General features: G+C 35.0%; 1 protein-coding gene across 2 annotated transcripts in view; it reads left to right on the forward strand.

Annotated features, from left to right (window-relative positions):
- RALYL (RALY RNA binding protein like) overlaps positions 1-26,040 on the forward strand; it is a 176,921-nt gene that overhangs the window by 51,690 nt on the left and 99,191 nt on the right. Inside the window, exon 1 of one of the 2 annotated variants that reach the window (XM_058832218.1) lies at positions 24,400-24,527. The exons of the other annotated variant lie outside the window; for it this stretch is intronic. Coding sequence (XP_058688201.1) covers positions 24,491-24,527 — 37 coding nt within the window. The 5' untranslated portion in view covers positions 24,400-24,490. Of the gene's footprint in view, positions 1-24,399; positions 24,528-26,040 lie in introns of those variants that run through there. 2 annotated transcript variants of the gene reach the window in all.

Here is a 26,040-nt window from a genome sequence, read left to right on the forward strand (position 1 = left end):
TCCAGGTACTGACTGAGTGCATTACCAACGTCCAATTCTGGTTTCTTTTTATTATACTTTAGAATTATTTTCTGTCAACTCTATTTAAAAATAGATGCATATTTTGTTTTAGTGTTTTTATAATTTCTTCATATCTACTTTACAATTTATTTTAATCTTGTTTATTACATGATATGAACTATATATACATATCCTACATATATGGTATATATATATACATATATACTATATATGCATATCCTGTATTTGAAATTTAAGAAAAGTTGTGATCCCTTGCACAGACAAATATATGAATGTATACAACATAAAATGAGATAAGCTAGTGAAATAAGGAACACTAAGGTTTAAAGCATATTATTCTGGGTGTTTATGGATCTTCATTAAGTCTGGATGTAATATCATCCTAGACAAACTCGTACATGTATACATTCTTACTAAAATCCTATTAAATGACCTGTGCTACTGTCATTTTAGAAGATGTCTTGGTTTGCCTGAGGTCTTTGGTAAATTAGTAGTGTAGAAGAGTAAACTTCTTTCTTGACTTTCAAATGGGTTTTTTTGCAGTTAGACATAATAATTATGAAAGAAAGATTGGCATATTTTACTCCTCTGCTTTTAAACTTACTATTTGTGCTCAGAGTAGGTTTTTTTCCTCACTAGTTTATTGATTTTTCATTAGAACTGATTTATGCTAAGCTTAGGTGACAGCTACCCCAGATGCCATTGCATTTCATAGGTGGCTGTATAGGGATCATGGCTGCTTATCCATGCAGGTGCAGAAGCAGTGGGGAAATAGAGGATGGGATATTTTCTCTTGACATACTGGATATTTAAAGCCATAGTGCAGAGGCTATCAAAGCCACAGTAGTTTAAAGGGAAGAACAAATTTCTTTTGATAGATTGTTTGGAGCTCAAAGAAAACACAGTGTCTGATTCACAACTCAAGGCAGCCTTTTTCATGGAGGGAACTGCATGGTGACAGTTTAAAGTGGGCTGCCTACAGAGAGAAAATAGTTCTATTTAATTGACTGGATCTATTAAAACACCTCTAGAAGACTTTCAAATATAGGAGAGTTTCATCACTAGACAAACAAAGTCATTTTTTGTGATTTTGAGTACATCACTCTGAATGCCATTTATGCGTATTTGTGTGCCCTCACCAACCCCAAGGCACGTGCAAGTGGTCTGAGCTGCAGTCAGAAGGACCTTGCTCATCTGGAAAAGAAATCTGAAGCAGAGAGCAGACCACAAAGAGACATTTTTTTTTGTCTTGGATTGGCTCACCTCACCTTGTGACTGTTGTAAATAGTTGGTGTGATGTCATTGCCCATAGACCAAGGAATGAACTGATGCAGTTCTGCATATCCAAGACCAATCACACTTCCCATCATCTCAGTGGTCTCAGAACAGTTTTCTGTAATGATACTTTATATGACATTTTCCACTGGAGAAGAAAAGAAATTTAAAAACACAAAAAACCAAAAACTAAAAGAATTGCAGAAACCCACCAAAATCCTGTCAGAGACTGGGATATAGTATGCTGGAGTAGGTAGGGACAATATTATGAAAGGAACTGATCAGCAGAAATATTCATGATGTAGAGAAGGGAAAGCAAGATAAATGGTGACCCTAAAAATGGGTACTGGTAGTATTAGAGCATCAGATGTCTTAGGAGGGAGATGACACAGACCCTCTATCAAAAGTGTAGGTGAAGATTGTCAGTACATCCTTAAAATGCCGAGGATGAGAGTCAGGAAGGAGAGAGTGTGTGTGTTTGGTATGAAAAATTAGGAGACAGAGGGATACAGACAACCCCTGGTGGATTCAATGAGTTCACTCCATGGAGGTGACAAGGCCTTTTGATCCCTTTTTGACAACTTAGTGAAATTTGCTGAGTTCGAGTGAACAGATAGTGTAATTTAGAAAGTATATATGCACTTTCTTGATTAAATAGTATCGGCTGTTTTAGACATCCAATTTCTTCTGCATGACCAATGGGGATCTCACACAGTGCCCCTGAACACCTTAAAGCTTTGTACCAACACATATGTGCAGTCACAGGAAATTTGTTTGCAGAATCAGAGCTTTTTTCTGAAGTTCAAATCTAAACTTCACTCTCATACTCAATAGAAATTCAAATAATCTCAGCTACTGGTAAGACAGTTATCTGCATAGTAACTGGAAAGAAACACTAAAAACAAGTTTGGTCTATGTTAGTGCAATATGTTATGACCTCTATTCAGTTTTCAGGCCATCTAGCAGCTTTCAGTGCTGTTTTCCTTTTTTCCCCCTTCTCTCTCTCTTTTGTTTAATTTTCTTTTATTTTTTAATATTTTTTCTTCTTTTCTCCATTTATTTTTTTGAATAAAATTAAGTACTATTTTTCATTTCCTTTGCTTTTCCGCTGAATACATTTTCAAGTCTCTCCTAAGCAATATCTGACCTTGCTGTTAATTATTTGCCCACAGTTGTCGAGCTGTAGCATAATGCAGAGCAACAGTACTGAATAGGGCCATCCATCTTCAGCCTCTTAAACTATGAAATCTCATCTACAAATAATGAAAATCTTCTATGCCCTACAGGTTCTAGATTCAGATATGATTCCTGTCTTGCAGCTGAGCCCTAGCAAGTGAACAGAAAGAGACCTGCCTCTTTTGTCAGTGCGATAATTTTCATGTCAATGATACTGAAAAAACTGTTAGTTTTGAAGCTAATATTTATTGCCTCAGCCTATGTTAGAATTTACTCTAACACCTAGAAAAAAATACCTAAGAAATTTCTCAGTGTCTGGGGGATTATAGACTCATTTTATCACTCTTTCATTTACTTGTGTGTTTTGTTTGATTTTATTTACCCTTTTTTTCCTTCTGTTTTATTTTACTGTGTTATGAGTTACACATGATACCAACAGGGTTTTTTTTGTCTGAGAAACAAGCAATAAACCATGTGCTCGCTATTTTTCCTCTTGCTGTAACAAATTCAGTGCAATATTTACTCCTAAGCATAGGTGGTACTTGAAAACACAGGGTGGGCAGTGAGAATGCTGAGATGCGCACACACCGCTGAAGCCCAAACCCTGCAAAGTGCTTTGCTGCCATCATCTGATACAACCTTCAACTGCATTTGTTCATGTATCTATCGAGAACTTCGGGGAGGGGTAAAAAAGCCTGGATTTGTAAAGGAATCTGTGGATGATTAGTAACTACAAATGTACCTGGAAGTGAGTTTCAAAATTAAATTTGTAATAAATTAATTCTCAAGTTAGATCCCATTACAATTAGTAGCCCAGTTTGTCAGAAACTTTTTGTTGCCTGGGACAACATGCAGAAAGAGCCTTTTTGTCCCAAAGTTGTCAGTTCATGAGGCAAATTGCAGAAAGAACTTTATTGCAATGGTTGAAGCAATTTACAAAATTTGTGTTAAATCTTCAAGGACAAGCTTCAGGTACTCCACCACTTCAAGTCATGTCTTTTAATGCAGCCTGTGATGTTTACAAGCCAGGGTTAAAAATAAGCTCTTGAATTATAGTGTAGTTATGTTAAGAATTTTTCAGGTGTGTTGGATACCTAAGAAGTTCTATGGTAGGAAACAGCTATCGTCTGTGTTGTCTTCAGCACTCAAGTATGACAGCCAAAGATGGTCATGCATTCCACAGTAGATTTTGCTTTTTTAATTCCAAATAAGAACAGTTTGTCACTTTAAAACATCAACACAATCTTACTATTACTGGACAGATGACCTTACCCATAAGTCATGTGTCCTTTCTTTATACTCTGTGTGACATGAAAGCAGACATTTATATTGATCCTTGGTGTCTCAACATCTCAGTCAGACCCATTCTTGCATCTCTATTTCCTGGGCTGTGTAGGGGACAAATCTGAAGTTCTGGTTCTACTTACATTCTGCTTTAAAAATTGATATTTGTCCCCACTCTTTTTTGAACCAAGTTTTTTGGTTGTAATGGGGGAAAGTAGAAGAGGAACTAAAATTCAAGAGTGGGGGGAAAAAGAAAAGAAACAGAGAAAATAACAGGATGAAACAGAGCAGTGAAGCAGATGTTTGGCATCTGGCCATAGTGGAATGAACTCTCTCCACACTGAATTCTGAATTTGTCTTACACTGAAAAATAATTAAGTTGTAGAGCAGCGGGTTCAGAGAGCCATGAATGTGGTGATCGAGGCAATTAGCCCCTATCAGAACCATTGTTTCAGGCTCTCTGAAAAGTCAGCTCAGTATTATTAGCTGGCCCTCTGCAGTTAGATGAGTCAGACAACTTCTTTTCAAAAATAAAGTCGACATTCCACATCACTTGTATGTGACAGGGTGAATTCAGTAGCAAATTCCAGTCATGGCATGTGTAAGCTCATAATTATGATATTTACAAAGTTGGGAGAGGAGGAAAAGTACTCTTTTTCTTTCTTATTATTTATTGGATTAATTTTATGCATTGCTGACCACCCTCTCCAGTAACTGTTATTTGGGATTCTCCTTTTTTTACCATCTTTTTCCAAATTGCTCTCTATGTGACAGGTTTGGTGACACATGGTGACACCCATTAACTGTACTAAGGATCTTCTGCATTCTTTTCACAAGTTTTATAGCAATGATGCTCAAAATGTATGTAGGATATTGCCTAAAAGGAAGAACAGGTGTCTTAATTTCTGACAGGTCAGCAGCATTTATGATTTTGACACTGTCTGCCCACATGCACTGGTTTTAAACTGAAAGAGGGTAGATTTAAATTAGATGTTAGGTAAAAGTGTGAGGCACTGGAACAGGTTGTCCCGAGAAGTTGTCAATTCCCCATCCCTGGAAGTGTTCAAGGCCAGGTTGGATGACACTTTGAACAATGTGGTTTAGTGGAAGTTGTCCCTGCCCATGGCAGGGGACTTGGAGCTACATGATCTTTAAGGTCTCCTACCAAAACCATCCTATGAACCTGTGTAATCTGCTGATTCCGTCCTTCAAAACTTAATAAAACAGTCAATACTTTCCCTGGGTTCTGAAACTTTACCTCTTTCAGAGGACATTAAATGGAAATATAATTGAGAATAGCCTTAGTATCACAGCTCAACTGCCATAAAAACCCTAGGATGGTGCCCTAGAACTGAAATTTTTCAGCTCTTTTAGTTGTTTATGTGTTACCACGCTGAGGCAAAGTTTACAGGGAATGGAACAGGTGGCAGCATGAAGATCTGTCTAATGGCTGAATCGGTTTCAGTCATTCAGTTTTACTCTGCTGTCAGCCACAAACTTAATTATTCTGTGCAGAGGCTTGCAGCTTTCTGTGTTTGGTCTACCTTTGCACTCCCATACATAAAATTAAGCTCTATAGATGTTCAACCTGCATCATTGCAGCAAGGGGCTGGACAAGCTTTTTGGAAATCTACGTAAAGGAGAGCCCTGTAGTGCACTTAGATATATGTCAAAGCAAAATACTTAAGGTTGCTATGAAGAACGCCTTGAATAAGTAATAAGCCTGTTGTTCATGCTGGTGATTGTATTTTAGACTGCTTAACTGTTTATTGCCCAAGTGACTTCTTCCTGGAGGAGGAATATATATATATATGTGTGTGTGTGTGTGTGTGTGTGTGTGTGTGTGTGTGTGTATATATGATATATATATATATCATCAAATATCTTAACTGCATTATAAGGTTATTTTACAGAAAGCATATAGACTTAATCAAAAGTTTCTATAAATAGTGTTTTGCTCAAATTCCATGTGCTATTCCAAGGCAGTGAGCTTCTTAAGATACTGCTAGTATTCTGCAGTATATACTATATAAAACAGGGAGTAAATAATTTTATCACCTGTGTTTAATAGTAACAAGGCATTTTTTAGTCCCATCAGAATTCAGATTTTACTTTCCTTGTGCTCAAGGAACTTTGTCTTATGTAATATTCAGGAAATTTTTCTAAGCTTTCATAAAATACATTTATTTTAGGAAGCTTTCCCTCTTAGCAACAAACAAAACTCTTCCTAGCCTAACAGACAGACATAACGATTTAAAGAACTGTAAGTTATTCATGTGGCAGCATAGTTTTTAGTTACTGAAAATGGTCTTTGAATAAAAACTTCTTAAAATATGTTGAGATTAGTGGAAATATAGAATTTTGCTCAGTTTCTTGGCAAGAGTAATTGTGCATAGGTATATAATCAAAAGCCATCTTCAGCCTAGGCTGTGAGTCTCTATATGGTCTAGGCAAGTTCCATGGCTTGCTTGTTATTTCACAATGATCCTAATCACTGAAAGAGCAAAACTGATGGAATATGTCAGGAAGCATTTCTCTACTACAATTAGATTTTTTCAGATGAAAACTTGGTGACATAACCTTTTCCTATGGTTAAGAACCTGTCACAACACATGCCTTGACCACAGATTTTGGATCCATACTTCTGGCATACACTGCTGTAAATCCTTTAGCTTCCACAATAAATGGAACAGCTAAGCTGTTCCCTAGGGAAAGAATAAATTAAAATTAGTACATGTTTGGTGCTCTATAGAGTCCCTGGGGCCCCAGTGAGGTAAGGCAGAGGAGGGGCCCAGAACCCTACTCAGTTCTTTTCTATTCCCCCCACCCTGCTCTGTTCCAGGCATGCAGAATCCTGGCAGAACCTGCCATCCTCTTGTACAATACTTCCCATGATAAAATTGGTTTTCAATAGCCAAGACCACAGGGACATTTTTTCTGGGAGATACTGTCTGAACCTCTCAGGCTGTTTTTTATATGTTGCAAACAATGGTTATAAAGGAGTCATAAAAAAATATACTCCTATTTATATCTATTCATGGTTGCTATTATCGTAATTTTTTTTCATAAGAAATTAGGCTTCACAACTTTCAAAATAATTCTTCAGATATGTCACTGGTGGAGCAGCTAAGACAGGTTTTGAAGCTTGAATATTACTGCTTAGGTTCATTCTATCTAACTCTTAATATGCATGCAAAGAAGCTAATTTTTAGGATGTACATTAAATTAAACCTTCAATTCAAAGATAACCTTTGTCACCCTTTCTTAAGACTTGCTTCATGATAATGACTGTTTCCTCTGATTGCAAAAAAAGTTGACTATACTTCAGTTTCAACAGTGTGCTTTTAATTTGGTAAGAGAAATTTCATCAATCATGTAAATTTCCTAGAAATAAAACTGCTGTCTTGCCCTACATGCCATTGCCTTCAGGTAGGGTAGAATGGATCCAGGTTTTATTGTGAATTATTTCAACATTTTACTGACAATGTGTCTTTTTTAAATTATATAAAAGTTCTCTACTGTTAACAAACATGGAGTTTTAATTTTTTTTTCTGTCTCACCTGAGCAGAACTCAAATGTTACATGTCAAGTTTAGGCTTTCATGTCCTAATTTTAGCTACAGTGTTATGATAAATATTAAAGAGGAATAGAAACAGAAACAGAAATGGAAATAGAAATAATAGAAATAGAAATAATGGAAATATTAAAGAACCTTCCAAGAACCTTTTGAGCCATGCCACATATATGCTTCTTTTCCTAATTCAATAGATGTTGAACTCTCCTGAATTCTCCTCCAGAAATTCTCCTCAGCCATTTTTTCTCTTCATGTAGGTAACAGAGCACAAGTAGAATCCTGTTGATGTTTTTTGAGACAGAAAATTCATTACAATTAATGGGCATTATATGTTTTTTATGAATAAGTGAATAATTCATAATTCAGTGTTTGTCTTTGGGATTCAGAGCCAAATTCACTGCTATAAAATGGAGGTGAAAATGTTTGGCCACACCTAATAGTAATTAAGCTGAACCAGGGAATGTTCCCAGGCTCAGGACCTATATCATCCAGAGAACAAGTTTTAAGAATCATCCTGGAATGGTTTAGGCTTATCACTAATCTGGCAACACAAAGGCATGTTTTGGAAAAAATCTCTAGTCAAGGACCATTTTCATAGCTACTCTGGTTACAGCTACTTTGTGTGGGTATAAAAGTGTTCAATTGTATTGGCATGAGCTATTCCATGATAGCCTTTGATGCAAGAGAAAATTCCTAAGTGGGTTTCATTCTTAGGTACCCTCTATGGGTTGTTAAGAAGTCTTCAACATCCAGAAATTCTCAATTACATATCACTGCCAGTAAACATCAATATTCAGAGGCTTCTTCATTTGAAGAAGCTTGTAATTTAAAAAAAAAAAAAAAAATATATATATATATATATATATATATTTAAGGAATTTTTCCTTCCTAACAGAACAGTGACAATAACTGCATGAGTTTGTATGCAAAACCCAAATTAATTTGTTGCAAGCCTCAGAGAAAAAAATTACAAGATCAAAGCAGTGGAGAAAACTTTAACTTCTTCAAGCAAAAAAAGAACGATGTGTAACTCTCATGACTCCAAATTTATGTCTCTATTGTGAAGGGCCAGGGGAATATAAGACTGGCTGCTTCCATAAATTAGACATAAATTTTGACTAGCATTTTAGCAGACACAAATCACCACAGCACAGATATGACCTTTTTATCTGTTCACTGTAATAAGTGGAAAGGCAGAGAGAGGATCTGCCTCATCGAGTTTCCAGATCATCATCTGGACATTTTCACTCCTTGGGGACCACTCCTAAAGCAGGGAGGTGACTATTACAACCTGACTATATCTTGTGAGAAGCACCTGGAAGCAAAATCTGCTGCCTGTATCTTCTGTGTTCCCCTTGGAAGCTGCAACTTTTAAACATTTCATTTTTGGGGTTTCAGGCAAAATGAAACAGAGGTATTTTGCTGACCCATAGCATACTAAACAAGTTTCTGTAGCTCAACTAAGTTTAAACTTTTAATGAAAGGCTGTGAACTTGATCAAAGGATTGCTTAGAAAACATCAGTTATTTTTCAAAAGATCATACTAATTATATCTCCACTGGTTGACAGAGCTTGTCAACTAAATTAAAAAAAAAATAAATTAAAAAATCACACTCTATTGTATTTTTTCTTGCTCTGAGCCATTTCTATTATTTTAGTCTCTAAAAAAACTGGCAAAAGTGTATTACACTTTGTTTAAACTTAACAATTTTGTTAATTTCTGGGTTTTTTTCTTAAATTCACTGAATTTGCAGCTCTCCACATGGTGACCACTATATTATTTGCAGTTTGTTTTTGTTAGACTATCTTTGACCACAAGATGGCAAAGTTTCTTCACTTTTCTGTGACACGAAGACAGCAAAAGGAAAAGGGGGAGGGATGCAACAATGTGGAAAGAGAGTCAAAGGAAGAGACACACCTAAGGACTCTGATTTATCTTACATCAGTTTTTCCAATTTCACGAACAAACACATCAAAATCAGATCAATGTTAAAATTCTGGTGAGATGCCTTAGAGTTTGAACAAAAGTAGTATATTTTCCAGGTTTTTTTTCCTATGCTTGCCAGATATTCTTTTTCCACTAAGTGCTGTTCATTTTTCCACACTGGAAAATTCAGTATTTACATTTTATGCTCTTCTTTCCCTTCGAGGTGCTACCTTAAGAAAATAAACCACTTCAACTGCAGTGGGATTAAAAGCCACAATATTTCTTGGATGTAGAAGGTTTTCAGTGAGACAAGTATCTTAACTAAAAACCAGCAGATCAAACAATTACAATGTCAAATTACAACTTCAAGGCATAATTTTGTCATATTCATTTGAAATTAAACAACCTGATTGTTCTGTGTCTGGAGTAGTTTTAAGATTTTCACATAGCTCCTCTTCTTCATTTGAAAGCAGTAAGAATCAGAATCTTCTAAACATCTCAGTTCGTAATGTTTGATGGCAATTGACAAGTAGCTCTACTGAAAACCTCCACATACCCACAAAGGACATAAGTGAAATAAATCGCTTCCGAAAGAAATCTCTAGTAACATCAAGCACCAAGCTCAACAGGATTCGCTTCGAGAGGAACCTTTTCCTTGGGGAGTTGCAATGGAAGCTCCGGTCAGCAGATGGCAATAGAGACAAAGCTGTGAGACCGGACTGGTCCTCTGAACAATTTCCAGAGTTTGAAGCGATTTATCATTCTTTTTCCTTTGACAAAAGTACCATAACTCAAGGGTACCCCCTCTGCCTGGTGTTATAAATGTTTGTGCTGGGTCTGTGCCATCACTCGTGGCAAAAGTCACTGAGGCAACCCCACGATCTCTTTTCCATATACGCAGTTCAGGCAGGTTGCAAGAGCAAACTGTTTTGTCACATTTTGATCTGCTTAAGTGTGCTCTTGCGGAAATAGAGACATTTCCTTTAAAATAAGAGAGGTTCTTTGATGAGATGGGAGGCAAGCAAGGAATTCAAGTTTTACTTATCTGGCGACGTTAAAGTCTTTCCCAGTCAAAATTCTTACAAAAACAGAAGGGGCAATAAGGAGCTACCAATCTGTAACATTAGAAGTAGGCTGGACTAGGAGTTTGTTATTGAAAACCATAATGATTAAAACATAACATTTATACAAAAATATACAGATTTGCAACATTACTGAGAGAAAAAGAAGAAAAAAAGTCAAATTTGCAGTGCAGTTACCAGACAAGTACTTGGAGTTATGTAAGACAAATTTTCTATGAAGTGCAAACTGACAAAATAGCCTTTTGTATCAATTTTTGCTTTGATAATAAGGGGAGCATAAAAAAGAAAATTTTGAAAATTATATAAGAAAAAAGTGGAATCTAATCACTGAGGAAACAGACACAGATATGAATGACAATTCCACGTAAAAACTGGGAAAAACAAATTCACTTGCTGAATGCAAATGGACCCATCTATCTTGCTCATTCTGGAAAATTGGTGTAATGAGTAAAAATGACACCTTAACGTAAAGAAGCAAGAAATTTCTTTTGTGTTAGAGTTGAAAGCAGACTCAACTTGCAGAAGAACGAGCACAATACGTTATCTCTGGGAAGAGGGGCCAAATACCATGGAAAAAAATCTGCTACAGGGCACTTATTGTTGAAAATGCCTAGGTGGTTTTGCACAACAGGCCACAAGCCATAGCTGTAAAAAGACATTATAAATCAAGTTCAAACACAATAGTCAATGGTCAACAGCTGTTTTGAAGGAAAATCACCTTCCATTCTTACATTCCTTTTGGTTCATGTGTCTCAGGTTGCTGTTAGCATGATCAGAGAACAGATTCCTCATAATACAGATTCTGAGGCTCACTGGAGTGCAACTGATGGCTAAGTTGGGTAGAAAATTATGAATATTTTGGTTATAAGTCTCTCTAATGATCTGCAATCTGTCAATGTACTGAACTTAAAATTTAAGGGAAGAACATTATCATCTTGGTCATGACCGGGTTTTAATTTGCAACTCATGTCTCCATTTCAAATACAGTCCCATTTTTCATATAAATGTTGAATTACATTTTGAATTCTTACATCCAATTGTGTAAAGGAATTAGTTCATTCATTCACAAAGATCAGATTATAATAAATGGGTCTATCCCACTAATGTTTTTCTGGTTTCTTTGTCTAAGCTGTACATATCACTTACACACAGGATAGTTTATAGGTCTTATAGGGTACCTATGTCTTCCAGTTTTTTACAGAATAGGTCTTACTGATGTGCAGAATCAGGTTTGGAAGGGAAGCTTGGAGATTGGAGGAAGTATGTATTTTTTTATGTAGCATCTGGATCTTATAATTGTATGTTACAAGTAACTGTTATAAAAAGAAGATAATTTATAAATAATAACCTATCCATTTGTTTAAATCACATAACATTTACTAGGAAATATGAACTTTATCTGTTCAGCTTGTCAGAATTTTTTTTATTTTTAATGGTGTTTTTTGTAGACGAATTCATGTATTTGTTATAAATTGCTGTATTCTTAAATTGGATTGATATGTAATGCTGCCAAGACTTCTAGTGGGGTGAGCCTTTAAGATACAATGACAATTTTGTTCTGGTGGAATGGAGCAATCTTGGTGTACAATTTTAAATATTAAAATAATAATAATACATGTGATTTTAAATACATGTGATTTAAATACATGTGATTTATTTTCAAATACTAAAGCCACTATTTTCATTCTCTACAACTTTAGATTGCAAGAAAATATGCCTGCATTGTGTATTGAACTTTTAACAATGTATTTATCATTAAGAGAAGTTAATTCTGCTTTCCTGTGAAGTATTTTATTTTGCTTTACACATGATACCCTATATATGCTAGTACCTCAGGACAGATCCTAGATGGCAGTTTAAGGGTAGATCACTTTTTAGGTGCAGTTGCTAAGTGAACTCCTGAAAGCTTCTTTGTTTAAATTTAGACATCAATTTTCAGCAATTTTCTGAAGGCTTAAAGAATAGTACATTCTCTTTCAGTCATCCTTAGAAACATTGAGGCCATTGAAAATTTCAAAACTACTTCCATCTTTGATCTCACCAAAAGAGAGAAAATTGGGCCGCAAAATGTATGTTCAGCCAGAGATAACATTTACAGATCAAATTCTTACTTCTATTGGAAAGATTAGTTATTAAGTTCACTGAATTGGACAATTAAGAATTGTGAGCCAAATGTTTGGTTAATTTAAATTAAAATAATCTTGATGATTTCCCTGGATTTATTTTTGCATAACATAGAAACTCCCATGGCATGAAACTCAGTCATCCATAAATCCAAGCAACTAAGTTGTATAACTTCTAATTTACAGCAGCTGAAAATTTTATTATTTTCTTCATCTTGAACTCAGTGATAAAAAATACTGCATTCTTGAACATCAGTGTATGTTTTCTGCATGATAAATTATATGAAACATAATCCTATTTCCCCTTCCCTGAGGTGAGGTGTTTTAAACATTATTAATTTGGTATCACTCAGAAGCAACGTTTCCATTAACATTTGAAAAAGTATTTCACTAACATTTATTATCCTGAATAAGAGCTTCTGAATAGATCTGTGTCTTGCTAGACTCTTTAAAATTCTTAATCTCTTTAATAACATCATCACATGTTCTGCTGCTGTCAGAACATTGCGAGGTTTGTGGCACAGTTCTACTGTGGGGGGTATATAACTTAGAAAATTTGTCAAAAATCCTCTTTTCAGGACTGTATTTCTACACTGGACCCTTCCACACACTGTATTGATTTCCAACACTTTCTCTCCCCATTTAGTCAAATCTGGTGTGTAATTTGATTGCTGTTGAAAATATTCAGCTGTAGTGTTCGCAGAAGCCATATGAAACTCTCAGAAGAGAAAACTCTCTTCACAGTACAGCTCAGAGAAAGTGCAGTGATTTCTACAATAACTTTATATCAGTTAAACCTGCCTCAGTTTTTCACATGGTTTTATTTTTACATTTACTGAAAATTGCTGAAAATGTCAATCACAATTTTCATTGTGTGTGTTTTACATTAAAGTTGGAACAATATAGTTGTTGGAATATGATTTCATCATATGCTTGACATGATCTTGATTTTTCTATTTTGCTTTTTGCAAACACCTATGAATCTTTGTCAGGTTTAATCAATCTTCTTGCTTCCTGGGAAGATATGAAAGCAGCACCATTTTCCATTTAGTGAAAGAACCATAGAATCACAGAATAATTTAGTTTGAAAAAGACCTTTAACATCATCAAGTTCAACTGTAAATTTAACACTACCATGTCCTTCCTTCACTCAGTTGAAACCAGTAAAACCACAGCAAAAATGTCAACCACCACCAAATGCAACTGGGTCAAAGTTCAATGTCATCAGCAAATCAAATCAAAATATTCTCATTTTCTCCTACTAGTAGCAGTTGATTCCAAGTACAGCAGGATGTTTACTCTTCAAAGCTCATATTTTAAAATATTTAGGCCATAAGTATAGTATCCTTCCACAATAAATAATAATCTGGACTCATCACTTTAATTTTCTTTGAGGAATAGTCCAGATGTTGGATTTGAAAGATTTCAAAATTACGTGGTACTGGTAAAGTAAATTGAATCTGGACTGGTTGGGGTTGGTTTCAAACAAAAATGTGTAAGAGGCCTTAAATGAGAGATATGGATTCACTAGACAGCAATTTTGCATATTTTAGATATGGACTAGACAGCATTTTTTTATGGTGTTCAAAAAGTCCTGTGGGTTAATATTTTGTCTGATATTAATTAGCCTCCCACAAAGTTTAATGTTCCTGTCATAATTTAGAGGAAAGGTTCTCATTTTAAAGTATTCTAATTGTAATTCTCCTTTCTATAAATTATTGTGCTGCAGGAGGGAGCACAATAGGAGTCCTTTTTGAAAGGACTTGGAAAATTTTTACCTTTATTGTTTAGACGTCAGTGTAGACAACACTAATGACCAACCTGGTGCAAGTTTCTGAAGCCACCTTACTCTTTTAGTAGTGGCAGGAGGGACCTACAAGCTCAGTGCAACATCAGTTAAACAGAATCTTATGAATATTAGCTTCAAAACAATCCACTACACCTTTCATATGCTAAGACGTGAGCAGGAATTCCAGTTTAGAGATTAAAGGTGAGTAGTAACACTGCCTTTCTTAAATCCATCTCTTATTTTGCTGAAGTATACAAAGGCATTCTTTCCTTATCTGTAATGGTAAAATTTATTTTAAAATATCAGTATATTTCATCTGGCACAGCTGAACCAAAACCAAAAATTTCAAGAATGATGGTGATCTGGGGATAGATTTGTCAACAATTACTCTAGATCTCCCGATAGTTTTGGTGTTTTCTCTGAACAGACTGTCTACAGAAGCTGCTATTCTCATACTATCAGAAATGGTTTTACCTTTCCAAGGTGCTGTAGAACAAGGAATAGAAAACTTGTCCCTAAAGTTTTCATTGCCCATGACTGAGTACAATTTATTAAAACATCCTGTATACCTTAGCTTCACATTTTCACTTAACTTCTTAACTCTTTACCTGGATGAGAAAGCATTTTTCCTGCTAAATCCACAAACTGATAAAAGCATTCTTTATCTCCTCTACTGTACAAGCATCTCTTTTTAATTAGTTTTCAGGTCATTGAGAACATAATTCTGGTTTTTGGGTTTGAACATTGAACAGAGCTATGTGCATTTGCAGTTAATTCAAAATATGTTGTCATATTTAGTAGTAAAACCTCAAAGTGAGTAGTAGTCTTTCCAATTTCTACTTCTTTTGATTTTGAAACATTCCTTACTAGACAATGTGTTTCATCTGGCAGTACCTTATCATACAAAGGCATATTCTGATGCTCTCTACAACAAACCATGATTTTTTTCTTAATTTCTGTAAAATTTTGTAGGTATTGTAGATATTAGCCAGTTTTTGGGGGTTTTTTTAATGTAAAATGTGTTTCAAATGTTCGATATCCTTACCAAAAACAGATGAACGTATTTTAAGCATTTCAGTGAAAAAATGTTAAGTGCTATATAGCACTACTGTGTTATTATGCCAGCCTTGATTTGAGCTTAAAACAAAACCCAATAATTTGGCTTGCTAAAAGCATAGTGGAAAAAAAATTGTTTCCATATAGGATTCAATTGTCTCAGAAAATGTATTTGAATCAGTTGTAATTTTTAGAGAAGCTGACATATAACTAGCATATTCCAAAATCTGAATCTATGAATTCAGCACACTAAAAATGTCCATAATCCCACCAAAGATATGCAGTCTCCTTTAGACTATGGAAAAGGTGTCTTCCCCTCTTCTATCCACCAATCTAATGAAGACATTAAATCACATGCATTAATAATTTTAATTTAACAATGTTAAATTTTCCCAGTATCCACTCCACACAGACACAGGCACATGAGCCCTGAAAAAAAAAAAAAACCACAACAAAATGTTTGAGTAGTTGTGAAGTTGGAATCATCCTGGTGTTTTGTGATTCCCTGTAGTTCAAAGGATGTTGTTGTATCTGTGCCAATAGTGCATCCTCTAGCATGGTCTGGTGGTGAATTGCTACAATATATCTTTTTCCATCACTCTAAAAATCAATCTTCTACTTTTCATCTCTTTTAAAGGCCTTATTTGTCCTCTCAAGCCAGCAATTGTACTGATTGATTACGACTAAAATTGTCCTGAGTCCCCCACACTGAGAAAGATGCCATACAATGAGAAAAGAAAGCAGAACATTTTCATCTTTCTCTTGATTGTTGTAAAAAAAAAAAAATTAGTCTGAAATGAAAGGTTGAAGCAGCAGCTGTTCATTGGCTGTGCTATAAAACATCATAAGTTTGCATTGTGAGCCCTAAATTGACATTTTAAGGGCCTTGTTTATTCACAGGAGGCATTTTCTCAAGCTCTCCTGGTTCTGTTTTGCACACAGAAGGAGGAGACTACATTCACTGCACTGAAGAACTGAAAATGCATTTTGAATGTGACTTAAATCTGTTTTAATAAACATATAAAAAATTTAAAATAAGATGTCAAAGTGCAATGGTGATGACAGAAAATGGTTTCTTCAAATGGTTATGCTGGAAAAAAACTGTTTGAAATATTCAAATACTTAATGCTTGAACAGAGTCAAGGTACATGAATTTGAGGTGTATTTTTGAAATGTTCTTGGGTTATGCAAGAGTGGATACTGTCCTGGAAGTCTGTCCCATTGAACTTAGCATGGTGAGGTGTTTCATTAGAATGATAACTAAAACCAGTGTGAAAAGGAAAACAGGGCAGCATTTCATTGCATGGCATTCCAATCAAATTGAAACAGATATAATGTTTGGAGAATATGACACTGTGGGTGTAAATCCTGTGCAAAACAATTTTCTATATTGAGGTGGAATGATTTTGTAACTTAAGCAGAATCAAGAAAGATTGATAGAACTTTCTTAAATTTCTCATGAAAACCAATGATAACCAATATTCAGCACTTTGCTTCTCTAGAAATTATATGTATGAAAGTTTTGTATTAAATCCACAATTAAGCACTTTGTACATAATTAAGCACTTGGTAGTCTGTGAAAAGCCTATTTTTTTTTAAATTCAGTACAGCTGCTTTGACCTCACGTCTGGTATTTGTCTACTGTTCTACGTTTGCAGTATCCTGAAGATTTATCAGCTCTGAGATGATAGAAACTGGTGCATGTTAGAGGCACCATGACTTATTTCAGAATTAGCAACAAGGAATAAAATCTACACATTTAGTGTCTTTCTGGCAGTTTTCCACAAGAATTAAAGAATTATCAACTGAACAAAAAGTATTACATTTTGAAATGTTAATTCTAGACACATTAGGATTGTTTCAAAGACCTACCTAAATTTTTAGTGTACTCATAATTAAATTGATAAAATTGTTAATTGTCAACTGATAATTGATAAAAAATATTTCTCGTATATCCAATAGATATTGCTCTAAATTTTGATATTTAATGAATATGGTTCCAACTACAGGGCTATGTTTGTCCTCTACTTAGGAAATTCTGTGAACTCTAACTTTGGCATGTTGTGCAATATATTAAAGATTAAGATCATTTAAAGGATTACTGTATTATAATAAAGTACAAGGAATGTTTAATAGTATTATGCTTATAAATTGAATTGCCAAGACATAGTTTAATGATTGGAAAAATTAACATAATTTATATACGTTATACATCATTTGCATTCTTTACTATAATAATGTAAATTCTAAAGAAAATATGGTTTTGTGTGGAATTGATTTATATTTGCACAAAAAATTTGGAACACAGACCTAACTCTTTTTAATGGAAAGAAAGTGTGCTTAGTCCATGATCTGTGAAACTTGACGCAGACCATCTATTAAGAGTGTCTCTATTGTTAAACAGAGGTTTAGAAGTAGAGCAAAAGTAAATAAGTATTGCTACTGGATGGTAAAAACCTCAGCAAGATAAAATACAAGATTATGAAAGTCCCAGCCCAACTAGCAAGAAAAGCATTTAGAAAAACAAATTAAATTTTGTCAGGGATAGGTAAAATGGACAAAATAAAAACGACCTGGATAAAATAAAGTTAAAGTGAAAAGAAGCTTGGACTTAGGAAAACCAAAACAAAACATTAAAATTGCTCAAAACCAAAAGGATACTGGCCAGGAACAAATCTGTCAAGAGCTGAGATGGATTAGGAAAGAAACTAATCTAAGATGGGAGGAACACACTTGGATCTAAGGAATGTGTAAAGTAAATGAAAAGAGCTAGAATACCATTCATCTGAGATTGATTGTCCACCTTTTCCACATGCCAAAGCAGAAGGGAAGATGTTTTTTCTACTTTAGAAACTACCATATGGAATATCTAACTCTGAGCCTGAAATTTAATTGATTTTTTTTCAGACATTTCAGAGAGGAATATCTTATTGTACCTGGTTTAAAATAACAGCTAAATATTCCTCAGATGAAGGAACAGAAAGCTTTATGCTATCGCTACCAGTCTAAAGGAAGCTGTACTTACTGTGTTCATTTTTTATTTTGAGACAAGGAAGAAATATCAGGCATTCATAACTGTAGTGCTTGCTTTTGGAATAGAAAAAGTAATAGAACTAGTCAAGTTTCACTTGAGGGTTATAAAAGACAGTGTGGACAATAAGGAGGGGGTTAAAGCTGTGAAAGTATCAAACTCTAGAGCCCCTGCCAATCTTTGAACTGGTGCTGTGGGGCAACTCTTGGTGCAAAATGATCATTTTGAATTGTAAAGTGAAGGTTCAAGTTTACAGCATATTGTTCAGGCTACAGATGTGTTCAGCTGCTCTGGATTAGTGGAAGTTACTCAAATGTAATTGAGGACACAGTGTAATTCTGAAATGTGTATCTATAGGTGCCTGAGTTATCAGATCAAAGTCTGTAGCTCAAAAGTACCAGAGCTGGGTTAGCCACTGGAGGTCTCATTCATTCCCAGTTGAAAAAGCTGCTCCAGTGTTAAGAGCAGAGGTTCATTTTTCAGGATTCCTTAAAAGTAGGTTTCAGGACATTACATGCTTAAAACTTGCTGGGTTAAGTAGCCCATGACATTCCAGTCTCCCGCTGCCTGAAATATTCTGTTAATATTAGGGTGGCTGGAGGACTAACATGGACAAAATCTTGGCCAGTGCTGAATCTTATGACAACTGATATTTATCTTGGGCATATGTGATCACAAATATGGCTTGTGAAAAAACTACAAGATGTTATCTTATCCATCTCCTAGGAAGGCTCCTCTGAGATACCTAACCTGTTTTCAATCCTTTAGCAAGCCTTCTTATGCTTACCAGTAACAAACTCAGTTTCTAAAGAACTGATTTAAATCTCTGTTGTTACAGTGTATGTCCATGACTCTTTTAACATCTAGACAGAGAAAATGGGTTACTTGTGGCTCTTTTTCCCCTCCAATTTTCATGTGTTCAAGGACAGTTTTAAAGTAACTCTACTTGGTTGATTTAGGAGTTTTTCTTCTAAACCTTTTTCATGTTTTGAAGTTCCTCTCTTTAATAATAGATAAAAATTTTATTTTTAGACAAGCACATGTTGATTCCAAACTTATATTTGTAGGAAGTGACACATTAAACCTTGGGAAATTATTAGTCACAGAAAAATATCCAAATGTATTTCTAGTGTTCTTGTTGGAGGAATGAGAACATGCTGGGAATTGGGCAAGGGCCATGAGGAACAGCCATTTTGGGCTTCTACCTGAGAAAGAAGGTGTCAATCTTTGTTTAATACCTTTGTGATCATATTGTTAGATTCTCATAGTGACATCTGATAAAAAGAGCACAATCTAATGAGGGAAGCTTGACGGTGAATTCCTTAAAGACTAAAGATAAATGCTGCTATAACAATGAGACAGATGAAATCCTAGTGAAAAAGCTTCATTGAATAAGAAAAAATTACCCATGGTGAAAGTAGGAGCAGTACCATAGGGGCTTTCTCCTGCTATCTAAAAAGAATCTTTTGTGGTGAAGTGTCATTACTGTCTGATAGTGCTGAAGAAAAGTAAAACGGGTCAGCAAAAATATAGAAGATAATAGAAAAGAGAAGCAGCCAAATAGTTTTCTTAAAATCAAACACCTCCAGAAAAAAAAAAAATTCTTTTGATTTTTTTTCCTAAATTACTGGATGATGCAAATGTTGTGAATGTAGCAATTTTATCTTAATGCAGCATTTGATGAATACACAAGGTCTTCATGAAATCTTGCAAACTGTATATTGTTCTGGATACAAACACTTGGGCAGAGTGAAAACCAACAGAAATAATGTAAAACTTATGAAACACTTTCAACTGCATTTTGTCTTTAGTAAAGAGAAGGATTGCTGATTTGAAAGTGTTATGATACTTTTTTTCTCTTTTATCCAGACAATTTCTTAATACACACAGCTGTGATTATGTACTAACACAGAGTGGCCTCTCTGAGCATATTTACAAATTCAATCACACATCATTTCTGTCTCCACATAATTCCTCTTGCAGTCAATCACAGCCTTGCAGGGCCAAGACCTGAGAGTTAAATTTGGGAGCACTTAGAAACAATGACGCTATATACAAAAATGCTAGACAACAATGGCAGTCATCAGAGAGAGGTTTGAATATAAACTCTTTGGGCAGGGTTCACTTGCCTAGATATTTTCCTGGAGCCTCATAAGATGGTCTTGGCTTCAACAGGGTGCTCCAGAAGGTTGTAGGTTACCCAGAGGTGCTGTGCCATATTTTTTGGCATTGTGTGAATGTCTCAGATGCCATAAATCATCCAAGTAGCCCTAGACACGAATGTTTAGGCAGTAGAATTGAACCCCCTAATCTACAGCTAACCCATTAATAAATCTTTTCCTTCTTTGGCACAGTCAATGGTCTTTATTTCTGGTATGTTTCAGGAATGCTAGACACCTTTGCTGTGTCCTCAAGAACATTTTTGTAACACCTTGATCCTAATTTATTATTGTAGGCATGAGCTGTGCAAATTTTACTCTCTCTCATCTAACTTGCCGCAGTTTGTGCAGTATTTTACCACTGTTAGGCAGGGTTGGTTTGCCAAATATCTTAAGCTCTGTCTTCATTACATCATAAAAAGAATATCTTATCATAAGTATGCTTTATTAGCTAAGTGACATTTCTTGCCAAAGTGAATTTTATTTATCTAATAACAACATGTTAAAAAGCAATATTGTCAGATATCTGTATAAATATTTACCAGTAAAAGGTGCACAGACATGATTTTAATGCATCAATAATTTTATCAAGGAGGGTTACTGCTTGGAGGAAGTTAAAAATTGATGCTTACACATATCCTTGATTCAAAGAAAAGACTAATTCATATTCATAGATGAAATATTTTCTTAGATGACATTATAAAAACAACTGTAGTGGAAGCTATAAAAGATTATTATTGGAGAAGACTTTTTGGTTGCATCAAAATTAAACAAGGAAAGAAAGAACAGACTTTAAACTTCCTCCACCTTCCTTTTCTGTCTAAGATCTGCTCATTAAAACTAAAATTGAGCATATCACCCAGGCAAAGTGTTTATTGATGAGTAATATGCGAAATTCATGTCAGCAGTTATATTTTAAAAATATCTGAATTTTGTTTCTTTACTTCTTCTTTAAAAAAAGAGAGTGTGAGAATTTTTTTTCAGTATTCAAAGAAAAGCTCCTTATTGGGACCTATAGGGTGGGGAGGAGAGAAAGGCAAGAGGTCTTGTGGGAGGCACAGATGTGGACATTATAAATTCTTCTACCACCAGCAAAAATTACTGACAAAATTCATTCCAACATACTGTTTAAATCGCATTTTAAACTTTTCAATCATGTAAGATGAGTTCTTGTAGAAAAGCAGCAAGCTTAATGTGACCAGGTGATTTTTTTATTGCTCACGTGTTCCATTCATTTCTTCCCACCTCACTTAGCTGGTTACATTTAACCAGCCATATTCCAGATTCTGACTTTTTTCAAACTTTAACACTGTGAAATTGAATTTTAAGCTCTCCTAACAGAAAACAGTAATACAGAAAGACAGGAAGATACTGTGCCTACTCAAAGCTAGCCAGAGCATTCAGGGTTTGGGGTTATTTGCAATATTTTTTTCATTTACAGACTTACAGAGATTCACCAGACAGATAATATTTACGTTATTTTTAACAAATGCCTTTCATTCCACTGAAGAATCAGAGTTCCAATTAATGCAAAGAAAAAGCAATAAAGGCTGTGCTTTCAGGGATCATTGATTTAAAATAAATTAATCCCTATCCCATTAGCTTTCCATTTTGTTTAATTTTTTATATTATACCATTGCCAAGATATTTCCATATAAATACATGTTGTAATGGAATAATGCATGAAAGACCAATGGAAAAAATATGCATGTTGTTTTTGGGGCTGAACATAATAAAACATGGAGAATTAATAATATATGGCTAAGTTAAATGCAGGTTAAAAATTGGGGCAAAAAATGACAAGGAAAAGAACTGAGATTTTAGTTACAATCTAATTTGGGCTGAGGAAAAAAATTGAAGACATCTTGACAAATTAATGAAATAAGGAAGATTTGAACTGAATAATTTGGTTGAGAGCCTTCAGGTAGAAGCAGGAAGAGAGCAGGAGAAGAAAAGATTGCTACATGAAGCAGTAAATTTAAAAGGAGACCACAGATCTCCGTAATCTAAGTAAGAACACAGATCTGATCTGGCTGCAAATGAACTCAGAGGGAAAATAGAGCAGGACAACTGTGGAAGTATCCTCTGTTCATATAAATTGGTGCAAAAATGTTGACTCCAATGGATATTAACTACACAATGCTATTTGAATATAAGGCCTCCAGGGTCTTTCTATATCGTACAGATATTTTGTCTGCTGCTACACTCAGCAATTATTCTAGTTTTTCCCATTACTGTCACTTTTGATTTGTTTTGCAGTCTCCCACCTTTCTGCTGACCTCAACAATAGATATTGGGCAATCTCAAGTGTGGTATTTTGAGACAACTGTGGATGAAATACTAAAGAAATCTAAAAAAAATATCCATTGTTTTCATTTTCTTCAAGGTACACTTTATCCTCAGCTTTGCTGATACTAATCCAAAGCAAATGAAAAGGTATGTGGTCAGATTTTGACAGAAGGAGGAAATTAGGTTAATAGAGCAATATAAAGATCTCGCTTCAGTAACTAGAGATGTGTCGATATGAGGATTTGTGACTACTGAACAACTGAGTTAAATGGTGCACAAAGCCAAACATGGTTACACTGGAGATATAAAAAAATATATCTGACATATCTGAAAGGTGAAAAAAATAAAAATTTAGGGTAGGAAGATTGAGAGGGACATTTCTTTCAATTTCTTTTAATTGTTTTTCATTATGAAAGTATCTGTAGGACAGTGTTTTAGATGAATGCTACCAAATCATTTCTCTTTGACTGAAACATGAATGATCCATGAACATCAGATGTTATTATTTTTTCTGTAAGCCAAAGATATTATTTTTTTTTTATTTCTTTGAGTAGTTAGGAGAGCTGCTGTCTAAATACACATTTTAGGCAGGAACAAGGGTACTATTACCAGTTTTCAAGACATTTCAGTCACTCTACTTATTTTTTTCCTTTGACACTTCTGTGTTTGTGGTATCTGGGATCAAGATGGCAAGCAGCTCAAAATACAAATTTCTTAAAACTTTAAAAAAGCATTTTCACACTATTTTATTAAAGGCATATTTATTGTAGAATGATCTGGAATTTCTACTTCTTTTCAACTCCATTATGGCCACCAGTATCTTCTTGACTGTCATCTACCCACCATGGCAAATACTAACTCCCATCTCCCCAACATGGCAAAAATTTCCTCCCCCTTCCCCTATTCCCTTCAGAAAGATACCTGGATTCTTTGAAATGATGATACACCTATATGTGGATGATCAGAAAATGCTGTCACTTTATCCCCATGACCTTGTGATTCAAGAGACAAGAGGGCAGTGAAGTAGCTACAAAAATGAGCCATCAGCAAAATGTTATTTGAATAGCTTTCCCCAAATTAAATCACTGAAAGGTGATGCAGAAGTAAACAGAGCGAAATGAAAAAAAAATAATTTCATTTTATATATTTCCTGAATGAGCTCCAACCTGCAGTCAGGATTTAATTGATCAACATGTGTTGATTTTGTTCTAATAGTAATTTAAAAATGTAATTGAAACTTGAAAATGTAACCCAAAACATTTTAACATCCTCATATGCATAATTCTAAGACCTCTCAATTGAAAGTTAGTTTTTTGTTAGTTTATGAGGTCATTTATACAATTTTGGTTATGTGAGGGCTTTTTCAAGGAATCTTAATTTCAGACCATTACATAGCATATTACCCCACTTTGTCAGATTACATGATTCTATCTGTGTTCTGGATTTTATTAGCTGGCATCAAACACATTTGAACAAAAAGTATGAAAATAAATATGTTTTGTCTCTGAGCTTTGTAGTAGAGAAAATAGTTAGAGCCAGTAGCATCTCCCCTGGATTTTAGGAGAATGGTATTACCCTGCCTTTCTCCGAGAGATTGCTGGTTACCTTCTGTCAGTGAGCAACTGTCTCACTGCAAAGCAGGAGCACGATCTCTTTTGTCTGTGATCAAGGCAATTATTTCTTAGAAAGTGGAATTTCTTCACAATGACTATGTACAAGAGCAAACGCAGAAACCAAAGATGTAAGTAAATTATAGTTTTTTAATATTCTTACAGATGAGGGAAAATAAATCTCCAGTTTCATAGAAAACCATGCTTTACCCTGCTTTGCTTGAATTATACCAGGAAAGCAATAAGAGCATTTCATGCCAATTATCCCACTGTTTCTCTGTATTAGGTGCATGAAAGAGCTTTAAAATGGGAAAAAAAAAAAAAAAAAAGCTCACTTGTTACTATGGAAACCCTCAGAAAGTGATTGCTTGATGGCATCAACAAAGAAACAAAGATCAAATATAAGTTTAGTTCAGAAGAGCATCCTTTATTCAGGGCTTAATGAGCGGCTAGCTGTAACCTTTGATTTGATGAGGCTGACATGCTTTCCCCTGATAGACTTTTTGTGTGGTTTGCATCAAAAAGCCAGTGGTAGCAGAACTTTAAGGGCAGTTATTTTATTTTCCTACATCACAACTTTCAGAATTAACTAGTTTGCTGGCAGGAGGGAAAAAGAAGTCTCTGTGTCTCTGTTGTGCATTTACAACAGTCCAGCCCTGAAAATTCACTGGCTTCTAAATGCATGACTTCCCAATAAAACATCTCTTTGACTTTTTAAATTACTATGGCATCAGATGGGGGAATTTCAGTATCAGTATTGCCTCCTCTGGAAGCTTATGGAAAAGGTGACTGAGGCAAGTGAAAATGTGCTGTGGGTTAGGTTATGAAGTATTTTTTGCTCTAAGAAAATCTAGTAAAAGACCAAGTTATGAATGGAGAGCATCTCAGAAGCTGTGAAAAAAAAGACATTCCTCTAAGAAAAATACCATATACACATGTGGTTTAGGGGAGAGGGAGGAATATCAATTCCAAACCAGATAAGTTTGGACTTCATATAGATGGGAGCTTTGTTAGGGTTCAGAGGGATGAATGTATCTGTATCACTGACCTCAGTTTCTGGTCCTTGTAGGTTAATCAGTATAAATGTCCTTCAGTTTGTCTTGCTCAAAAGAAATGGATGTGCTGAATGCAGAAAGTTTGGCAGGACGGATCTCTGCTATAATCTCTGCAACAGAAATCAATCATCTGCATCACTTTCAACAAAATTATCATAAATTTTGTTCCCATAGCAGCAATGAAAAAAAATTATTTATATACAGGCAAATTATAATTAATCTAGCTCTTTTTAAAGTATTAATTACTGTTACCATTATTATGTAAACCAGGAGCTCTTTCTTTAACCACCTGCATTCTTGCAATCTCTCCTGTCCAAGCCTGGTTATAGTGTACAATAAAAAAAATTGTGCTGGGTTAGATGAATTGCAAGGGGTTTTTGTTGCAAGGTTACAGTAATTCATTAAAATGGCACAGGATGCTTCTAAGAAAGCTTTTTTGAAGAGAACCTGGCTTTCACCCCTGCTGACCTCAAGGAAAATCTGTGATTTGTCCAGAGGCAGAAAAAACCCAATGAAACATGATCAGAATTCACACCGTAATTACAAGGGGAAATGTTGCAATGTTTTCTGTTTTAAAGCTGTCTTTAAT

Source organism: Poecile atricapillus, chromosome 2 (genome assembly GCF_030490865.1).
Source record: "Poecile atricapillus isolate bPoeAtr1 chromosome 2, bPoeAtr1.hap1, whole genome shotgun sequence".
Classification (NCBI taxonomy): Eukaryota; Metazoa; Chordata; class Aves; order Passeriformes; family Paridae; genus Poecile; species Poecile atricapillus.